The sequence below is a fragment of the Microcebus murinus genome, chromosome 16, assembly GCF_040939455.1.
Source record: "Microcebus murinus isolate Inina chromosome 16, M.murinus_Inina_mat1.0, whole genome shotgun sequence".
Lineage (NCBI taxonomy): Eukaryota > Metazoa > Chordata > Mammalia > Primates > Cheirogaleidae > Microcebus > Microcebus murinus.
The window spans coordinates 33546058-33567677 of NC_134119.1; the positions used below are offsets into that span (position 1 = coordinate 33546058).

General features: G+C 40.5%; 1 protein-coding gene across 6 annotated transcripts in view; it reads right to left on the bottom strand.

The window, feature by feature from the left end:
- The window catches only part of NDRG3 (NDRG family member 3), a 138436-nt gene that overhangs the window by 70901 nt on the left and 45915 nt on the right, over positions 1–21620 (bottom strand). For all 6 annotated transcript variants that reach the window (XM_076011102.1, XM_076011103.1, XM_076011100.1 and 3 more), the window contains 8 exons: positions 19101–19163; positions 17754–17814; positions 16634–16720; positions 12408–12464; positions 8785–8888; positions 7595–7660; positions 7426–7477; positions 3038–3085 (listed from right to left, as the gene is read on the bottom strand). In XM_076011102.1, the coding sequence (XP_075867217.1) occupies positions 3038–3085; positions 7426–7477; positions 7595–7660; positions 8785–8888; positions 12408–12464; positions 16634–16720; positions 17754–17814; positions 19101–19163 (538 nt within the window). The remainder of the gene's footprint in view (positions 1–3037; positions 3086–7425; positions 7478–7594; positions 7661–8784; positions 8889–12407; positions 12465–16633; positions 16721–17753; positions 17815–19100; positions 19164–21620) is intronic.

Sequence of the window (21620 nt, forward strand, 5' to 3'; positions counted from 1 at the left end):
CCAAGTCAGGTCCCGAACATCCTGTGTGTGCTGCAAGCTGAGGCTTTGAGGGGAAAATAACACATCCCCTGAAAATAAGCCCTAGGGTGTTTTCTTGAGGAAAAATAAATACAAGATCCTGTCTAATTTTGGGGGAAACACGGGACTCTATTTCCTCTCTTATTTGCTCGTGTAGAACCATAGCCAGCTTAATGTATTATAAATCCCTATTTGTTGCTCAAGTATATGTGAAAGACATCATACTTTGATGCAGCTTTTAACAGAAACATTGTTGTGACTGCAGAATGTCTATCACATGCTAAGCAATGCTATTAAAGACAGAAGGCTGGGCATGGTGGCTCATACCTATAAAACTAGCAATCTGGGAGGCTGAGGTGGGAGGATCGCTTAAGGTCAGGAGTTCCAGACCAGCCTCGACAAGAGCCAGACCCAGTCTCTACTGTAAATAGAAAGAAATTAGCTGGACAACTAAAAAAATATAGAAAAAATTAGCCAGGAGTGGTGGCCCATGCCTGTAGTCCCAACTACTTGGGAGGCTGAGGCAGGAGGGATCACTTGAGCCCAGGAGTCTGAGGTTGTTGTGAGCTAGGCTGATACCATGGCACTCTAGCCTGGGTGACAGAGAAAGACTCTGTCTCAAATAAAAAAAAAAAAGGAATAGCTGTGAAATTCAAAAAATATAGATGAGAAGAAAAATATTTTCTTTGTGGAGGGACTTACTTGAGAAGAGAAGAATGACACAGAAGACATAAAAGTTTGAGCTTAACAAAATACATCCCTTGAAAATTCTATGCATAAGATTAGAAAGGAACATTTAACCTGACAAATATATTAATATAATAGATCAAACTGTCACAGGCTATATTTTCATGAAGTTTGAGAGTTGAAACATGATTATAATAGAACCATAAAACAGTTGTCATATGCAGAAAGAGAATATTGGGATAAACTATTTCCAAGACTGATACCCATAAAATAGTTTGAGAATCAGTTCAATCTGCCATAGGAGTTATCCACTTTACATGCCGTTGTAGATGAGCATTTTTGCCCAGAAATTACCATGTTCATGGCTATTGTAGAATTCAGTTTTGTGCTTATAAATACCAATTCTAACCTGAAGTGAAAAGCCAAGTTGAAACCACAAACTTTTTTTTTCAATTCCTATTTTTTTTTTTTTTTTGAGACAGAGTCTCACTTTGTTGCCCGGGCTAGAGTGAGTGCCGTGGCGTCAGCCTAGCTCACAGCAACCTCAAACTCCTGGGCTCGAGTGATCCTTCTGCCTCAGCCTCCCGGGTAACTGGGACTACAGGCATGCGCCACCATGCCCGGCTAATTTTATATATATATATCAGTTGGCCAATTAATTTCTTTCTATTTATAGTAGAGACGGGGTCTCGCTCAGGCTGGTTTTGAACTCCTGACCTTGAGCAATCCGCCCGCCTCGGCCTCCCAAGAGCTAGGATTACAGGCGTGAGCCACACAGCGCCCGGCCTTCAATTCCTATTTTAGATTAGCCTGTTAATCGCCTGGCATCCAGAACATTTTGAATTGGTCACCTTAGAGCATTAAACTCATGTTATAGTCCTTTTTTTTTTTTTTTTTTTGAGACAGAGTATCACTTTGTTGCTCAGGCTAGAGTGAGTGCTGTGGCGTCAGTCGAGCTCACAGCAAACTCAAATTCCTGGGCTGAAGCAATCCTACTGCCTCAGCCTACGGAGTAGCTGGGACTACAGGCATGTGTCACCATGCCTGGCTAATATTTTCTATATCTATTAGTTGGCCAATTAATTTCTTTCTATTTATAGTAGAGATGGGTTCTTGCTCTTGCTCAGGCTGGTTTCAAACTCCTGACCTTGAGCAATCTGCCCGCCTCGGCCTTCCAGAGAGGTAGGATTACAGGCGTGAGCCACCGTGCCTGGCCCTCATGTTATATTTCTAGAAACTATGGGCTGCTTCTGGTGATAGCACTTCCCCTTCCATTGCACTTCAAAGAGAAAGGGAAGAAGGCAGAAGTCTTTCATAGTGAAAACATAGCAGTATACAACATAAGATCAGCATTTAAATCTATAGTAGTCCAAATTCAAACAAGGTCAGCTACCTAAAACATTTTAGTAGAGGCTCTACAAAAAGCTAGGTTGAGACAATGCAAGGTTGACACTTTTGCCTGGGGTATACTTAAAAGGTAGAGTCTTTTGAGACACTTGATACCTAGAAATTTAGTCCAAAAGTGGTTCTCTAGTTGCCCTAAGAGAAAGAAAATTCATCAACCCTCATCATTAGAAATGTTATTGGAAGCTTCCTTACCAATACAGCAGGATTTGCATGTAAAGAATTTCCATCCATTATCTTCTCACATTACATAATGCTTATGAAGTTTTTAATTACATGGAAAATGTTATGTCATAAAGTTGAGGAAAACAAATACAGGTCTGTAAATACTTTCTGATTTAAATGATATAAGAATGTATAGGGAAAAAATATTGATATTTTACCCCAGGTTACCTTTGGGTGGTAGGAGTAGGGGTAATTTAAATTTATTTTATTCTTTATGTTTTTCTTTATTTTCCAGTGTTCTACAATGAGAATATGTTCAGGAGGAAACATTTTTAAAAAGAAGATGAGGCCAGGTTTAGTGGCTCACACCTGTAACCCTAGCATTTTGGAAGGCTGAGGCAAGAGGATCACTTGAGGAGTTCAGTACCAGTTGGGGCAACACAGCAAGACTCCTCTCTACAAAAAGACAGAAAAATCAGCCCAGTGTGGAGGCACACATGTGTAGTCCCTGCTACTCAGGAGGCTAAGGAGGGAGGGTTGCTTGAGTCGAGGAGTTCGAGGTTGCAGTGAGCTATGATGATGCCATTGTATTCTAGCCTGGGCAACAAAGCAAGAACTTGTTTAAAAAAAAAAAATACAATGAGAGAATCATAGAGAGAGAAGCTTTCCTTTTCTCTGGGCAACTATCCAGAAAACATAGTAATTAGGAAACCTGTAGAATTTCTTTGCAAATGGACTACAGTGAGGGAAGATGACACATTACCTTTAGCAAAGTTGTATTTACAGGGTTCAGGCGGGAATTGCATTCAACCTAAAATTTAAAAACAGGAGAAAGCAATTTTATAAATTGCTAGAAAATAAGAAACAGCTCAGCGTGAGAAATGACCTTGCAAGATCAACAGCTCAGACAGAGAATGGCTGAACCAGCATAAGAGATTACCAAAATACATAGTGGGAGATATATGATGTACTTCATATCTGATATTTCTGAGTAGATCTAAAAACTGGCTAATTTCACTTTCTGAATCTAGTATAAGTAGAGTCTGTAAAGAATTACATGCTCAATCCAATTCTTCCTACTGGGTAGCTACATAACACGAAGGCAGTTACCTTACTTCATTAACAAGTGAACTAAGCGGTGGCCCTCTCCTGCTGGGCTCTGTTGATGGCTTCCCAGCACAACAGGCCATGAAGACTGAGCCCCAGGTACCCACCCCACCTCCCTTCTCACCCCTCTCCCAGGCTCCTAGGGCAGTGAGGTTCCTGTTCCTTCTATCCTATCTCTTTTCTGCTTCCAGGTCTTTGGCTATCCAAGTTTAAAGTTGAACTCTTTTGATTTTTTCTCACAGCAGCCATTGTAACGAAGAACTATTAATATAACCCTGTGTATTTATGTATTTGGTATCTATTACAAATGAGTTTTTAACCATGAAAGCAGAGACCTCAAAGAAAATGTTTTGAAGGACAATCTCTGGGTCCAGCAATGTTTTAGGGCTAATTTGATCAACCAGATGTCTCCTTTTACCTGTTTGCCATGAAAATCTGTGCTAAGATTTTGGAATCCAGTGTGGTGAAAACATGTAATACAAAGCAAAATGAAACCACTTCAAAAATTTCACAACTGAGCTGAATGATGAGTAGGATTTCTACAGATGGATGGAGAGAAGAGGTAGGTGCTTGAAGGCTTCCAGAGTTGGGGGGCAAGCATAAGCAAAGACCCAGGAGGCGGGAAGCAAACGCCACAGAGGCAGCTGTGAGGCTAGGGTGCACTGAGGGGCGAGGCTGGGGGCAGGCTGGAGCTAACTGTGGAAGTCAGGAGGCCACACACGGTGTCTGAGGTAACAGATTTGAGTTGCTTTAGGACAGCAGTGGCTATATGACAGACTGCAGAGGCAGCGAGCCAGTTGAGGAGTTATTAAAATTACCGAGGCAAGAACCACTATTAGAGCTGAACATTTGCTCTGGGGATTGCAGAGCAAATCCACTGGGTGGGCATGTATACAAACTCTTCTAAAATGAGGGGATAATCTAAAGGCCAGGATCACCAAATCAGAGTTTTGATTTGCTATATACAAAGGAAAATGCAGGCACTGATAAACAAATGTACCAGTTACTATAGAATGTGCATTAACTCTAAAAAGTAGGATTTGAAAACTGGATCCCTGTCTGACACAGTGCTTAGAACATAGTAGATATACTACAAATATTTTCTAGAAGAATGAGCTCCCAAGTCTAGATTTAATATAATAAATCATAGTTTCCTTCATTCACTTTGTAATTTCTATAACATTATAATAAGTCTTGATATCTGGTAAGCCAACCATAATTTGTGGTTTTTAATATGTCTACCCCTTCCCCAGCTCCCTGAATACAGAGATTCCACTTTATTTTCATATTCTCCATAGCACCGAGCAAATAGATGGTGAAAAAATGATGTTAAATTAATAAGTGAGCAAGAACAGCTAGCAACAGTGACTAGAACTTTGTGAATTATCTTCTTGCTCTTCCTTTCCTCTTAATCTCTACCAACTTGTGGATAAAATGCTCTGGCAGAGGAGCTAGGTTAGACTGTGTAAAGAAGAGAATCTACTCTACGGCACAGATGGGCTCCTGAAGTTCTTCTCTAATAAACATCGAGGGTGTGGAAATCAGAAAGAGGACGAGAACTTATCTATTTTAAATTACATAGTCTTGAAAAATAATTGCAAATGTTGCTTTAAGTCTACACAATTCAAAAAAGGCAGGCCAGGTGCGGTGGCTCACACCTGTAATCCTAGCACTCTGGGAGGCCGAGGCAGGAGGATTGCTTGAGCTCCAGACCAGCCTGAGCAAGAGCAAGACTCTGTCTCTACTAAAAATAGAAAAAAATCAATTGGTCAACTAAAAATATATAGAAAAAAAAATTAGCTGGGCATGGTGGCGCATGCCTGTAGTCCCAGCTACTCGGGAGGCTGACGCAGGAGGATTGCTTGAGCCCAGGAGTTTGAGGTTGCTGTGAGCTAGGCTGATGCCACAGCACTCTAGCCCAGGCACAGAGTGAGACTGTGTCTCCAAAAAACACAAAAACACAGGCAAATAACTTTAGACCCAAGATTCACAGAAATACTTAATTCAGTATAATAAGGCAATTCTGATTAAGCGTATTTTCTAAAAACAATCCTACTTTCCTGTTTTAAGTAAATATGTCTATTAAAAACCTTTTTTGATAGATATTTTTGTAGCATGTGTTTCCTATCTTTTTAGCTTGAAAAGACTGACAAAGCTCCTTCTTGATAAATTGTGATCACCACTATAACCTTATTATCTTTGAGGAATTTTATTTAAGTGGGATGGGATTTAGAGTTATTTGTCCCTGTAAGCCATGCCATGTATTTTATATCAGACACAATGTTTTACAGGGCAATGCACAGAGACGTGAATATATTCTATCTTCACATTTATTTCACCCTATAAACATTCTCCCTGCCCCACAAACCTACTCACCTATGTCTACCCCTCTATTTATTTATTAGACTTCATTTCCAAAAAGCCTCACTCCTCAATGTTTTACTCCATATAGGGCAGAAGTGAAGGCAGCCAAAGAAAATCAAGCAATTTCACACAGATACTTATATACATTATACGCTATACGTTATACTTAGATACGTTATACGCTGTGGGAAAGACGTAATAGACATATGACAAACTGTCAACTTCAGGCTGGGCATGGTCGCTCATGCCTGTAATCCTAGCACTTTAGGATGTCAGAGGCCAGAGGATTGCTTAAGACCAGGAGATGGAGACCAGCCTGAGCAAAATGGCGAGACCCCATATCTACAAAAAATAATAATTACAAAAAAATAGCCATGTGGTGGCACATGCCTGTAGTCCCAGCTAGTTAGGAGGCTGAAGCAGGATCACTTCAGCCTAGGAGTCTGAGGTTGCAGTGAGCTATGATTATGCCACTGAACTTGCCAGGGTGACACAGTGAGCCCCTATCTCTAAAACAAAGAAACAAAAATATATATATATACCAATATATATCCTTCCTAGAAAGGAATCTGGGAAAATGTATAAAAAACCTTATACAGGGCTTTTAGACAAATTAATTCCACTTCTGGAAACCCATCCCAAAGAACTAATCAAAGATTCAGTCAAAGATTTTATAAGGATGTTTAGTAGCAACATTATTATTATTATTTTTGAGAGAGGGTCTTGCTCTGTCACCCAGGCTAGAGTGCAGTGGCCTGATTATAGCTCACTGTAACCTCAAACTTCTCAGTTTAAGTGATACTCCTGGGGTGCTGGGACTACAGGCATATGCCACCATGCCCAACTTATTTAAAATATTTTTGTATAAAGAGGGTCTTGCTATGTTGTGCAGCCTGGTTCTGAACTCCTGGCCTCAAGCAATCCTCCTGCCTCGGCCTCCCAGAGTGCTAGGATTACAGGCGTGAGCCACTGCACCGGGCCCAAAATCTTTCTTTCTTTTTTGAGACAGAGTCTCACTCCATTGCCTAGGCTAGAGTGCCATGGCGTCAGCCTAGCTCACGGCAACCTCAAACTCCTGGGCTCAAGTAATCCTCCTGGTCAGCCTCCCGAGTAGCTGGGACTAGATGCACGCACCACTGCGCCCAGCTAATTGTTTCCAGGCAATAGCCACCGCATCCGGCCCCAAAATCTTGTTTATTTAATATAATCAGGTTTATGTTAAAGCAAAAGATAATGGTTTGTCTTTGGGTAACAGGATAATAATTTACTCCCCATCATATTTTTAAATTTTTTCATATTTTCTGTAATAAGCATAAATCATTTTTATCAATGTGCTATGTCCTTGAGAAGGAGGTAGAGTCATGGTGGTAACCTATTTCACATTGAAGGCTGAGGCTGCCAGAAATATGACAATAAGTAAATGCTGATTAGTTATACTATTTCCACAAAGTGAATTGCACCACACAAAGCAATCAAGGCAATACTGATTCCATGTGATGAAACCTAGTGACTGATGAGGAATTAATTTTCCAAACTGAATAAAGAGCAAAGCCTGACATATGCAATCAGAAATAACAAAAACTAGTGTTTACCAACTGTTTCCAGTGTGTCAGCAGTGTGCTACATACAGTTTATTACATCTGAATCTCATTCATCTTCACAACATCAGGACATACTTACCACAGCCTCAACTGCAGGTGAATTGTCCCCTACCACCAGCAAAGTTGAACACCTAGGGAAAGGCAAAATTAGAGGAGTCACTCAGCAAACAGGCATATAAACTCCACTAAGCACTGGATTAGTCTATGAAAGATATTTAGCAATTCGGTGATCAAACCGAGGGACTTACTTTAATGTTTTTAATTTGTTATCATTTTGGCCCAGAATGGGTCTTTCAATCCCCAGGTCTCTGCGTCTAGAAAAACAAAGGAGAAGTGATGTTCTTTTCAGGTAAAATCACAGCAACTCAGGTGACTTCCTGGTCAGAATCAGCAAGATGTATCAAGGAATGTGGAAACTATCTTTCCTTCACGCCTGAGGAGGGAAGGGCCCTGTGTGCTTGTCCTCGAGCAGCCACTTCATGGCATCCTGAGTGGTCCAGAGCAGGAACCAGGCTCTTGGCTCAATCCTGGGGGACTCTGTGGGAGACTATTTCACAAAAGGAGACGATATCAAAACTCAACAGTAATGCTGCTGAAGTCCTCAAGTCCCAAGTGTTTAATTTTCCACCTAGTTTCTAGGAGTAAATTCCCTACAAGATGGGAATTACTTACACCTTTTTTGGTGGTGGTGGTAGTGGGGTTTTCCTTGTAACTAACAGAGTTTAGCATAGAATCTTTCTGATTTCAACTAAAAACAGGGAGGCTCTGTTATACAGAGGAAATAGAGAGACAAGGTTCAAAGTCTGGCTTTGCTCCTCACTGTATAACTGGCTGTACAATTTTGTGTAAGTTGCAGCTGATTAATTTCCTCAATCTTTGTCCATGTTCCCAGGAACTTAGAAGGAGCTAACAATTTTACCTTGGAGAAGCTGGTCCCAAGATAAGATTCAGCACTCTCTCTCTCTCTCAGTGACTGGGGGAATGTGACAGTTAAGTTTTGGAATACACAAATACAAGAGAATTTACTGGTGTCCATGTGTTACTTCTGCCTGATGACAAGATACCAGCAAAGACAAATTAAAAATCAAGGCCTATGACTTCTCTCCATTGTCTTCCCTATATGCATTTTCCTGTGCTCCCTCGATTTCTTTGTGTATGTTTCTGTGTACATAACTTAGGTACCTTTTGTCTCAAAACTTCTTAAAACTACAACTGGTATTTGAACATGCCCCAAACTGCTTTTAGTTCACTTATTCTTTCTGAAGGCTGTTTTCATATGTCTTAAAGCCCTTCCCCTTCTACCATGGTGAAACAACACAAAAGCAATCCCATCATACAACAATGGGAATAGTTTATCACCCCTTCCCATCTCCCGTAAATGCCAATTATCTTTTTAGACCTTTCTGCATTTAAGTGAAGGAATAGGAAACAACTGTACCCATTATAGGAACCCAGGAAGAGCTGCAGGTTGTCTTGGTTGATATCTTGGGCTATATGCAGTCTGTAGGTCTGAATCAGGTCCAGGTTGGCCTGTAACTCTTCCTAGAGAATTGAAAGAAGACATAGGTAAACTTCTGAGCTGCAGAACAAGTCCATCTTCTTTCTTTCTTTCTTTTTTTGAGACAGAGTCTCACTTTGTTCACTTTGTTGCCCAGTCTAGCTCATAGGAACCTCAAACTCCTGGGCTCAAGTGATCCTCCTGCCTCAGCCTCCCGAGTAGCTGGGACTACAGGCAAGTGCCACCATGCCCGGCTAATTTTTTCTATATATATATTAGTTGGCCAATTAATTTCTTTCTATTTTTAGTAGAGACGGGGTGTTGCTCTTGCTCAGGCTGGTTTTGAGCTCCTGACATTGAGTGATGCACCGGCCTCGGCCTCCCAGAGTGCTAGGATTACAGACAGACGTGAGCCACTGCACCTGGCCCATCTTCTTTCTTTTCGAGACATTGTCTCACTGTCACCCAGGCTGGAGTATAGTGGTATAATCATAGCTTACTGCAGCCTCAAACCTCTGGGCTCAAGTGATTCTTTTGCCTCAGCCTTCAAGCAGCTGGGATTACAGGTGGTTTGTATTTTCAGTGTGAAAAGGCAAATTTTGCTGCCCATGATGGGAAATAGAGCAAAGTATGGGGGCTACTGATGTACTGGCAGGCTGAATGGTTAAACCTTTTTTATTTGCACCAGACTGGTTCAGTGGGCATATTCTGTATCAGATGAGGGTATCAGAGAATCTATTACGAATTCAAGTACTAGCTATGGAACTTAGGTCACCTAACCATTCTGAACCATGGTTCCTTATTTGTGTGGGTTTTTATTATTCTGTTTTATTTTTTAGAGATGGAGGTCTCACTACATTACCCAGGCTGGACTTAAACTCAGAGAGTCTCTGGGTCCAAACACAGTAGCTTGTGGTCTTATAACTATAAAGCTCTATCTTATCAATGGCCAGCAGATGTGATATGAAGTTTTTTAGAATATGCAAAGCAAGAAGCCTGTAAATGGCTAAATATGCTTGTTTGGGCTATTTTAAAAAGAATTGGATGCATAAAAATTTCATTTTGGGGGATGGAGGGCTTTTGAGCTAATAGTCTGTAGTGAAGACATAAACAATCTAGGAACCAATCCACAGAGGCCATCATTGACTCATTTATACTAGTTACCAAACCAGTCCAGACTAAAGCAAGGGAGAATGCCACAGGAGAGAATTCTTCAAGAAGATGAAAATGACAGAATACCTGATGTACTTAACTAAACTGAACAAGGAGATTCATAGTACAGGGCAGAGCGTCTGAAATGTTTATAATGCTAGAACAGCAAGCAATACAAACAAAAATAAAAATAGGACAACTATTAACTCAAGTGAACACAAAATATTGTACAGAAAAGCAGTGATGGCCCAGCCCCGAATAACAATTTATATAGACATGATACTATAAATGGTAGAATTTGATCTAACACAAATTCTATTATATTGGGAAGATAAGGGTAGTGGAAAATAGAAATGTGTGTCATGGGGACAAGGGGTGTGTGTGTGGAAGAGAGAGAGAGAGATAGATATCACCTGCCATAATGGAAAGCCAACAGATAATGCCTACAAATGAAAAATTAACAAGTGGAAGGATATGCATCTTTACAGAGATGGAGGCAAAGAGAATTTAGTGCATATATCCAAAAAGACAGGTATAAGAATGTACACTGCAGCTTTATTCATAAGAGTAAAAAAAAAAAAATTCTGAAAACAATCCATATGTTCATTTATAGGAGAATAATTTGTGGTATATTAATACAATGGACAGCTGCTACACAGTAACAAGAAAGAAGGAACTCCTGACACATGGAATAACATGGATGAATCTCAAAGATAGTATGTTGAACAAAAGAAGCCAGACCTAGACAAGTGTACCCTGTATGATTCCATTTAGGTGAAGTTCAAAAATAGGCAAAAATAATCTATAGAGGTAACACAATAGTGAATACCTGGTTTGGGGTGCAGGATTGGTGAATAGGAAAGGACAAGAAGAAACCTTTGTGGAGTGAGGGAAATGCTCTATATCATGATTTGGGCAATGGTTACATGGGAGTATACATAGGTAAATGGCGATTGAGATACACTTACCATTTGTGCACTATAGTGTATGTAAGTTACACCTGAGTTGGGGAGAGAGCACTATGGAGGCAAAACCCAAAAGAATCAGCTAGAAGAATTAGAGTGGTTGCCTCTAATCAGCACAAAATGGGGTGGGTGGCAGATTCTTTGTAATAAGTCCTACAGAACTTCTCTACTCTAAAATATATATGAATTTGTAACTTCAATAAAAACATTACAAAATAAAAGACTACGGGCTTTGGAGTTGGCCAGACCTGGATTCAAATGTCAGTCCCACCCCTTACTATATGGATAGTGGTGGCAAGTTACTTTGCCTCTCTCGCCTTGAGTTTCCCTGTCTTACAATTGGGCTGAAAGAACCATGTAAAAAAATAACTGAGTTTGTGCACCTAAGTACTTACCATATATAATGAGTACTCAGTAAATGCTAGTTTTCTCTCTACCTACCATCTTCCTTCAGATGATATAGAAAATTAACTGGGCTGGACCCGGTGGCTCACGCCTGTAATCCTAACACTCTGGGAAGCCGAGGTGGGTGGATCGCTCTAGGTCAGGAGTTCAAAACCAGCCTGAGCAAGAGTGAGACCCGTCTCTACTAAAAATAGAAAGAAATTAATTGACCAACTAAAAATATATAGAAAAAATTAGCCGGGCATGGTGGTGCATGCCTGTAGTCCCAGCTACTCGAGAAGCTGAGGTACGAGGATCACTTGGGCCCAGGAGTTTGAGGTTGCTATGAGCTAGGCTGGTGCCATGGTACTGTAGCCCAGGCAACAAAATGAGACTGCAACTAAGCACCCATTAACCCTGTTCATGCTGTGTTCATCTCCCTACTCCAAACACCTCACAGCTCTGATCCCATTACTCACTTACTTGATCACTGCTTTAGAAGTTGCCCCCCTTACTTTTCCCTTTGGAAAAGGAATCGGGGTTCCCCAACCCACCAGTTGAGTCGCCTCCTCCACTCAGCAATTATCCACATAACTGCAACTTCTTCTGTAGAATTCAGTTTCCTCACCAGTAAAAAGAACAAACCATGAGGACTGAACAAGATAATCTCTAAGGTTCTTTCAGCACTAACATTTCATGGTTTCTATTTCCACTGAAATTTCTATTTCTGTGATACCTTTCCCAGACCTCCTCATGGCTCTAAAGATGTTTGGAGAGGCACGTGATGTTGTCAAACACTAATAGATGGCATGCTACTTACAGGAACAGGTGGAGAGAGACACTATCTTCTCTCCTCTCTCCAAATGTCAAGAGCCATGTGGCACAGAGTTAATGCTTCTCCCATAAGAGTGGCCTTTCCAGGACTACATGCATCTCAGCCTGCACGGGAAGTGTTTTCTGCTAGGATCAGGTAAATTCTAAGGCACCCTTCTTTCCTGAGGTAAAATAAGGATTCGCATGCAAGCCAATAAACACAGCTTGCCTAGTTGAACAGGCACTTACCTGACCAAAGTGATGAGCCAAAATAATGTCCACAACATTGGTTGTCAGGCCTGAGAGCTAAAAAGATAACAACTCTTGAGTCAAGAGTAAGCATATATAAAAATTTATCAAGCTGTCTACTTGAATTAGCACACTTTATTTCTGCATTTACGTTGGATTTATGGCTGATAAGGATTATCTTATAACCACTCCAAAGTGGCCCAAGAAACAAAAACAATTTGTTTTTCATTCTTCCAGTTTTTGCTATCTTCATTTAAGGCCCTGAGAGGAAATGGCTATGTTTACAAAATGTTCTTGTGTTATGAACATTTTCTCCTAAATCTTCCCATTTCAAAATGATGCATCTCGGTCTAATAAACGCAGCAATCTACATAAATGTAGAGACTGTTAAGTCTACTTTCAGAAAATTTCCAACTCAAATTATGTTGTTGATTCCTCTTAAGCCTTCTTGCATGGTTTTATAATGAATTCCTACTGCTGACTTGGATCAGCAGTGAAGTACTGAGCTGGGGTAGGAATGGAGAAGAGGTGAGAGACAAACATGGGTATGGATGGAGCAGGACCACATAGTCCCAAAAAGATCAAGGAAGAAAGAAGTCCTGAAATCTTCATATGAGTTATCAGGTTATAAATTAAGTTAAAATTATCTTCATAAGTTAAAGGTAATTAGAATAAATAATCTCATTTCATTTTTAATATTCATAAATGCTCATAAATCTGAAGTTTTATAAGAATTTTACTAGGTTGTTACATGTGATGGAGAGTGCGTGGGTAAGTGTTAATGTATCCACATGCTAGATAAGAATTAGGACAAATGTGACTTAAGTCAGGCTGTAAGAAAGAACACCAACAGCATCTGGCAATAGCACTGTTAATATGTTTCATCCAAAGCTAGGGAATACACCATTTCTCCAAAACTTAAATTTGGGGAGAGATGGATAAATTGTCTGGAATGTGGTCTACTGGTAAGTAGAATATTTTAATAGTTTAAAATATAAAATTAATTTATGCTTATCATAGAAAATTAGGAAAAAATAGAATATGAAAAAACATCATTGTGATACTACCAGCCAAAGATGTAACTACTAGCAAGACATCTTCCCTCTTTGCTTATGCATATGTATTTCACAAAACTGGGATCATATTATATAGCTTCATGTCTGTTTTTCACTAACATGAGAATTTTCTCATTTCCTTAAATAACCAATTAACATAATTTTTTGATTGTACAGTTTTCCACACAATTTTGTTAACCTATATTATTGGCACTTTGGCTGTTTCCATCTTTTTGCCTTATAAACACTGCTTTAATGAATTTCCTGGCTCTGCAACTTACTAGTTACTTGACCTCAAGCAAATGACTTAATTTTTCCATGGGATAATACTGGTACCACTTCACTGGGTTGTCCCTGAGAATGAAAAGTTTAAATACACATAACAGATTTAAGAATAGTGCCTGGCACATAATAAGTACTATGTAGATGTTAGATTTTTTAAAAACATTATTATCCTTCTATTTAAATCTTTGTAAGTATCACTAACTACACTTCAAATAAGTTCTTAGATGTCAAATTATTGGATTTCATGGTTTCAGTGTCAATAAAGACTATAAATACATGTGATCGGTTAGGTGGTAGTGTTTTAGAGACTAAATCCTCCAGTGGTGCATCAGAAAAAACATTCATCGTGACTTAGAAATATTTAGAAGTAGACATTTGTATAAAAATGAGATTAATACAACAGGCATCTTTTAGTAGGCAATAAAGGTTTACGTTATTTTTGTCTCTGGAAAACATCTCTGTTTTAATTTAGAATTCCACAGTTTTAGATTAAAATAACATACAAATAACATTTGTACTTCAGCAAGAAAATGTTCCAAAACTGCTTCCTTTCCAATCTAAAAACAGTGAATTATTTTTAGCATAGGTGAGTTCAATGCAAATGGGATATAATATAATGCCTTTTTCCTTATGCCCTCTTTTTACTTAGGTTTGGTACTGGGATTATTTATATTTGTGAAATCATTAGCATTCCCCTTTCATTTCCTATCTCCTTAAACAGATTTTAGAGGCTAAATGCCTTCATTTTTTAGTTAACAAACATCAATAATCCACATGTCTCTGGGAGCAGCAGCACAGATAACCTGTTTGGGTTCATTGAAGAGAGTGATTCATTCATTTATTTCATTAAGAGAGTAAAATGGAAACCACAGACTAGGAGAAGATATCTGAGATACATGTACCCAGCCCAGCAAAAGACTTTTTTTTTTTTTTTTTTTTTTTGAGACAGAGGATCACTCTGTTGCCTAGGCTAGAGTGCCGCGGCGTCAGCCTAGTTGACAGCAACCTCAAACTCCTGGGCTCAAGCAATCCTGCTGCCTCAGCCTCCCGAGTAACTGGGACTGCAGGCATGCGCCACCATGCGCGGCTAATTTTATATATGTATGTATATATATATATATATATATTTTTTTTTTTTTTTAGTTGGCCAATTAATTTCTTTCTATTTTTAGTAGAGATGAGTTCTCACTCTTGCTCAGGCTGGTCTCGAACTCCTGAGCTCAAAAGATCCGCCCATCTCGGCCCTCCCAGAGTGCTAGGATTACAGGCATGAGCCACTGTGCCTGGCCCCAGCAAAGGACTTATATGCAGAATATTTTTTTTAAAGGGCAAGAATATGAGGGCAAAAGACATTAACAGGCATTCCACAAGAGGATAGTCAAGAAGAGGTGTTTGATATCATTGCCCCTTAGGGAAATGCAAATTAAACCCCAGTATTATTTACCTATAAGTATAGCTTAACATTTTAAAAAATGGTATAATTAAAAATCACTTTAATAACTTAAGCTATTTTGTTGATGGGTACCATATAAAAACAAACTGAGATTACTACCAATAAAACTGCTCATCTTTCATAAAAATTAAAAGGACTGATAATAGCAAATGTTGATAAGGATGTGAAACAACTAGAACTTTCATGCATTGCTTGTGTACTATAAACTGAAATTAAACCTTAAGGTTAAGACACCCACAGGCTGACTGTATGGACCCCCTCATGGCCAAAGGAAGATCCTAAAACTAAATTGCCCACCATAAGGAGGGAGGTCAGTCATGCCTCATCATGTCCTACTCCCTTCTTGAGGACATCCTTTGTAACCCATTAACAGGCCTAAGGACATGCAAAACAAACCTACAGGTCCTCAATGTACAAAACAAATATATGTCCAGTGGTTTATCTCTGATAAATAGCTCCTTATGACAAAACATACCAAGTCTTAGACAAAGCTTCATGTCTTTAACCAATTACAAGTGAAAGAATCTTTAAACCCACCTATAACCTGTAAGCACCCCCTTCGAGATGGCCCACCTTTTCTGGACAAACCAATGTATGCCTTCTATATATTTATTTATGAATTTCCCTGTAACTCTTGTCTCACTGAAATGTATAAAACCAAACTGTAACCCAGTCACAGAAAGTCAACTTGCTCAAGCTTCTTGGGTGTGGCTCCTCCTCAAATTTGGCTCACAGTAAATGTCTTTAAAATTATTTTACAGAGTTTGCCTATTTTTTTCTTTTCCGTTAACAGTACAAACTGGTCAAATACTTTGGAAAACTGTTGGTAATATCTACTGAAGCTAAACATACAACTACCCTATGACTCAGTAATTTCACTCCTAGGTAGAATAAGAAAGAAATAAAAGAAATAAATGTGTATGTCTACTGAAATATGTAAAAGAATATGCATAGCAGCTTTATTCTTAAGATCTAAATAACAAAAACAACTTATTCTGTATATTTGCATAATAGGTTACTAAACAGCAAATAAAAAGAACTACCGCTACACAAAACATGGATGAATCTTACAGACAAAAAGATGAATGAAAGAAGCTAGACACAAAAGAATACATTTTCTATGATTTCAATTTAAGAAAACATAAACCAGTTTAAAAACAGATAAAAGCTATCTCATGGTGATAGAAGTCAGAATAAGGTTATTTCTGGGAAAAGGAGGAGTGTCAATTAGGAAAAGGCATGAGGGAATTCTCTAGAGCTGGCAATATTTTGTGTATTGATTTGGTCTTGATACCATATGTAAACATTCCTCAAGCTGTACACTTAAAACTTTTTGCTCTTAACTATATATATTCCATAATGAAAGATATAATAAATAAGCTGTTTTGAGAAGGGTGAAGATGAACCGATGGATACCTTCATTTGTTACTTACTTTGGAAGCTGCCCAGTCAATCCAGCCTTTAGCACAAGGGTCAACATTAATGAGCACAAGGCCTTCCACAAGCTCTGGATGATTGAGCTAAGACAAAAACAACAATATGAAAGTTCCACTCCAACAGTTCTTCTAAAGAGTTGGAACATGGTTAATCAATTCTTACTATGCCTTAATGCCTGATGTTTGAAAGTTAGACTACAGAGCAGTGGCTAAGAAGTTTATGTAGAAAAATAGCTCTTAAAATCTGACTTAACATCTGGAACAAGTTTTGTTTTTTGTTTTTTTTTCTGAGACAGAGTCTCGCTGTGTTGCTCGCTGTAGAGTGCCGTGGCGTCAGCCTAGGTCACAGCAACCTCAAACTCCTGGGTTCAACCAATCCTTCTGCCTCAGCCTCCCAAGTAGCCTGGACTACAGTAGTCCATGTGGCACCATGCCCAGCTAAGTTTTTCTACATATTTTTAGTTGTCCAGCTAATTTCTTTCTATTTTTAGTAGAGACAGGGTCTCACTCTTGCTCGGGCTGGTCTCGAACTCCTGACCTCGAGCCATCCACCAGCCTTGGCCTCCCAGAGTGCTAGTGTTACGAGCATGAGCCACAACGCCCAGCCTGGAAACAAGTTTCTTAAATCACTATCGAATGATCTTGCTTTCCAAGGTTCTATACCAAAGACAGTTTTTTTTCATTTCTACAGCAGAGGAAAGCACTTGATTTGTCTGCAGTTGTTCGACTCATGGTAGGTCTTCCCTACTGGGAAAATGCTCTTGGAATTACCTGGCATACAGGGCTGCTCGGGCATAGAAGGGCTGTTTCACATTCATATATCTGTGTTCCAAATAGGGGCTCCTGAAGTTTTTTCCTGAAACCACCTGAATATGTGATACCATGATGGCGTGAGCCACCTTGCCCAGCCTAGGCCTTACTTTCAATTGACAATGTACTCCCCTCATCTCTGGTTTTTCAGGGACTGTAAGTACAAAGCAAGACTCCATCTGAAGCACACAGAATTCACAGAAAAACTGACATAAGACCCAGAATAGTGCCTGGTCATTTAACACAGCACTAACATCTGTGACCTAGGCAGTGCCTCAAGGGTACTGAATCCTCTCTACATACTTACTGCAAATCTGCTGAGGATGTAAGCTCCAGCTCCAACTCCAATCCCAATGATGCTTTTCAGACTGTGAATGGGGCATACCAACAATTGACAGAGTCAACTTCATTTGGAGCAGCATTACACAATGAAAAGAAAACAACCCAAATCCTGGCTCTGACATTTACTAGACGTGAGCAAGTCTAGTGGGCAAGTTTTTTTTTTTTGGTAACCTTCTCAATTCCCCACCTATAAACAAGGATATCACCACCTACTTTCAAGTTGGTTTTAATGGCTAAATAAAATATGACTGAAACCTGGCTCACTGTCCTATCACCTCAATATAAATCCATCAGAAAGTCAAGTGCAGTTTATCTCTAGAATGTTTCCATCTATCTCCATCTGCTTCAGCCCCTCTCCCGACAGCATCTGGTCCTTGTCTGTTTCTTGAATTTCACTCCATGCCTTTCTTCCACTTGCTCATCTGGCCCAGGGCCTTTGGACATATTCTTTCTGTCTGGAATCCTCTTGCCCTGGCTGTCTGTCTAGGTGGCTCCTTTTCATCTTCCAGGTCTCAGGCTAGATGACCCCTTCCCAGAGAGATGTTCCCTAACTAGCCTCATTTGTGTAGACCCTGCCTTTATTCTCTAACCCAGGGGTCCTCAAACTTTTTTTTTTTTTTTTTTGAGACAGAGTCTCACTTTGTTGCCCAGGCTAGAGTGAGTGCCGTGGCGTCAGCCTGGCTCACAGCAACCTCAATCTCCTGGGCTCAGCAATCCTACTGCCTCAGCCTCCCGAGTAGCTGGGACTACAGGCATGCGCCACCATGCCCGGCTAATTTTTTGTATATATATTTTTAGTTGGTCAATTAATTTCTTTCTATTTTTGGTAGAGACGGGGTCTCGCTCAGGCTGGTTTCAAACTCCTGACCTTGAGCGATCCGCCCGCCTCGGCCTCCCAAAGTGCTAGGATTACAGGCGTGAGCCACCGCGCCCGGCCCTCAAACTTTTTAAACAGGGGGCCAGTTCACTGTCCCTCAGACCACTGGAGAGTGCGCACTGTGAGCCCAGGATTAGTCGGCTGCTAAGCAAGACAGGCAGCTGCGTCAAAAACACCCGGTGGGCCGGATAAATGTCCTAGGTGGGCAGCATGTGGCCCATGGGCCATAGTTTGAGGACGCCTGCTCTAACCAAACACCCCCACTAGCTTTTTCATGGCACTTAAGTGTGTCTGTTTGATTCCTTGTTAACCCACTAACTCCAGGAGAAGAGCGACTATTCTGTTTTATTTACCATCCTATCCTCTGGAACACACATTACAGAATTGACTACACAAAGTCAATAAAAACTGTGAAAGACTGCAGAAGGAACCTACCTCAAGTGGGTAAGAACAGGAGGCAGCATCTCAGCCAGCTCATCCATTGTGGGGTACTGGTACCTGAAATCCAGAAGGATATCTCCTGAATTAGAAACCACTCACAATTCTCAGTTACTAGAAAGTAACTAGCTGGAAAGTACAGGAGGCTTAGATAAAAACATTTGCTCTTACCAAAAGCTCAAAAGAGGTAATGTGAAAACAATGTGGCATGTTATATAATTTTCTATGACTGACATGCTAAAAAGAAAGCAAAAGAACCCCCATGTTTCTGTATCCTAAAGAATAGTCTCTGGGGCCGGGCGCGGTGGCTCACGCCTGTAATCCTAGCTCTCTGGGAGGCCGAGGCGGGCGGATTGCTCGAGGTCAGGAGTTCGAAACCAGCCTGAGCAAGAGCGAGACCCCGTCTCTACTATAAATAGAAAGAAACTAATTGGCCAACTAATATATATAGAAAAAATTAGCCGGGCATGGTGGCACATGCCTGTAGTCCCAGCTACTTGGGAGGCTGAGACAGAAAGATCGCTTGAGCCCAGGAGTTTGAGGTTCCTGTGAGCTAGGCTGACGCCACGGCACTCACTCTAGCCTGGGCAACAAAGTGAGACTTTGTCTCAAAAAAAAAAAAAAGAAAAAAAAAAAAAAAAAAAAAAAAAAAAGAATAGTCTCTGGGACCAGACGAAGCCATGTGAGAAGAACTGGTAATATGGTTCTCTACTAGTGTGATTCCAAACCCACTTCAAATGGGGTCCAGGCTCAATAAACTTTCAGCAGTAAAAGTCAACTCAGGAAGTGGCTCTTTGCCTACAGCTTATATTAGGCAGCAAAACACAAACATAAACAAAGCTTCATGGGGCCTAGGCACAGTTACAAATCCTGAGCATGAATGTTTATTTGTAACTATAGGATAACATGGTTATTTTAGTAATTGTTTTTGGATTTGGTTCACATATGAGCCATTTGATCCTAAAATGGTCAGGCAAGCCCAGAAACAGACCCAAGCCAGGAATCCAAGAAAAGCAAGGAGCATTCACAGAGATTACAGAATCAGAGATGAAAGGATGCTAAGATGACAGCCTGTATGTGACGCAGGGTCTGCTTTACATCTGACAGGGAAGTCAGCCTCGAACACTTTAAGGAAGGGAGTGCTCTTGAACCATTTGTGTACAAAAGAGAAAAGAGGGACTGCATCCAAATCTTATTGGATATGAACTGAGTACTGGCCAATCTGCATTTGAGAGGCAGAACAATTTGGACACGGTCAACACAGATTCTGGACCCAGAATGCCTGGATCAAATCCTTGCTCTGCTACTTACTTCTTATGTAATCTTAGCCAGGTTATTTAATTTTCCTGTGCCTCTGTTTCTTAATTGATAAAATGGGAATAACAGTAAACTTAATCCTATCTCATAGGGTTATGAAGATGAAATGAATTAATAAATGTAAAGCATTGGCAGCAGCATCTGGAACACTGAGTACTGTGTAAGTGTTAGCTATCATTTGTCTGCAATGGTCTATTTCACAGCAGTCACTAGCCAAAGGCAGCTCTGGAGACAAGTAAAAGGAGAGGGGAAGAAATAGCATCCCACGGCGTGTGCTCTCACTCCTCCTCCTGGGGTCCTCTGGATAAGCACATTGTCCAGGGAACAGGAAGGGAGCCTAGGACTCTGCCATGCAAAGCAGGCTTGGGGTGAAGCTCAGCATGCCAAGGCCAGTCACACTGCACCTCTATCTGCCAGGACAGCCTCTCCGAATAAATGGTTACACAGACATTCAATTTCCATCACTAGATTAGGAACTAAGGATGGGAGATGTTCCCAGGTATGCTCAGAGGGATCTGAATTTTGGCCTAGTAGTTGGGAGTTCCAGAGAGGGACTCGAAAACAACAGATTTAAAAGTAGACAAGGAAGGGGACAGATAAAAGATGGTGAGAGGCCGGGCGTGGTGGCTCACGCCTATAATCCTAGCACTCTGGGAGGACAAGATGGGCGGATCTTTTGAGCTCAGGAGTTCGAGACTAGCCTGAGCAAGAGCGAGACCTTTTCTCTACTATAAATAGAAAGAATTTAATTGGCCAACTAATAGATATAGAAAAAAAAATTAGCTGGGCATGGTGGCGCATGCCTGCAGTCCCAGTTACTAGGGAGGCTGAGGCAGCAGGATTGCTTGAGCTCAGGAGTTTGAGGTTGCTGTGAGATAGGCTGACGCCACGGCACTCACTCTAGCCTGGGAAATAAAGCGAGACTCTGTCTCAAAAAAAAAAAAAGATGGTGAGAAGTAGGGTTACCAGACACTTTTGCTTTCTCATTATAGGAAAGCAGGTTCCTGCTATGAAGAGCGATTCCTGGATATGGGAAAACATGCAGTTCCCCCCAACAGACCACACATAACAGTCCTCTCAGGCCCCAGAGACAAAATGTGAGGATGGTTGGTTGGTTAGGTACAACCTATTGGTTGTGATAAAATCAAGTGGGAGGGAAGCACACACTGCTTCCACTGCAGCTAAGTCATTTGCTCTTCT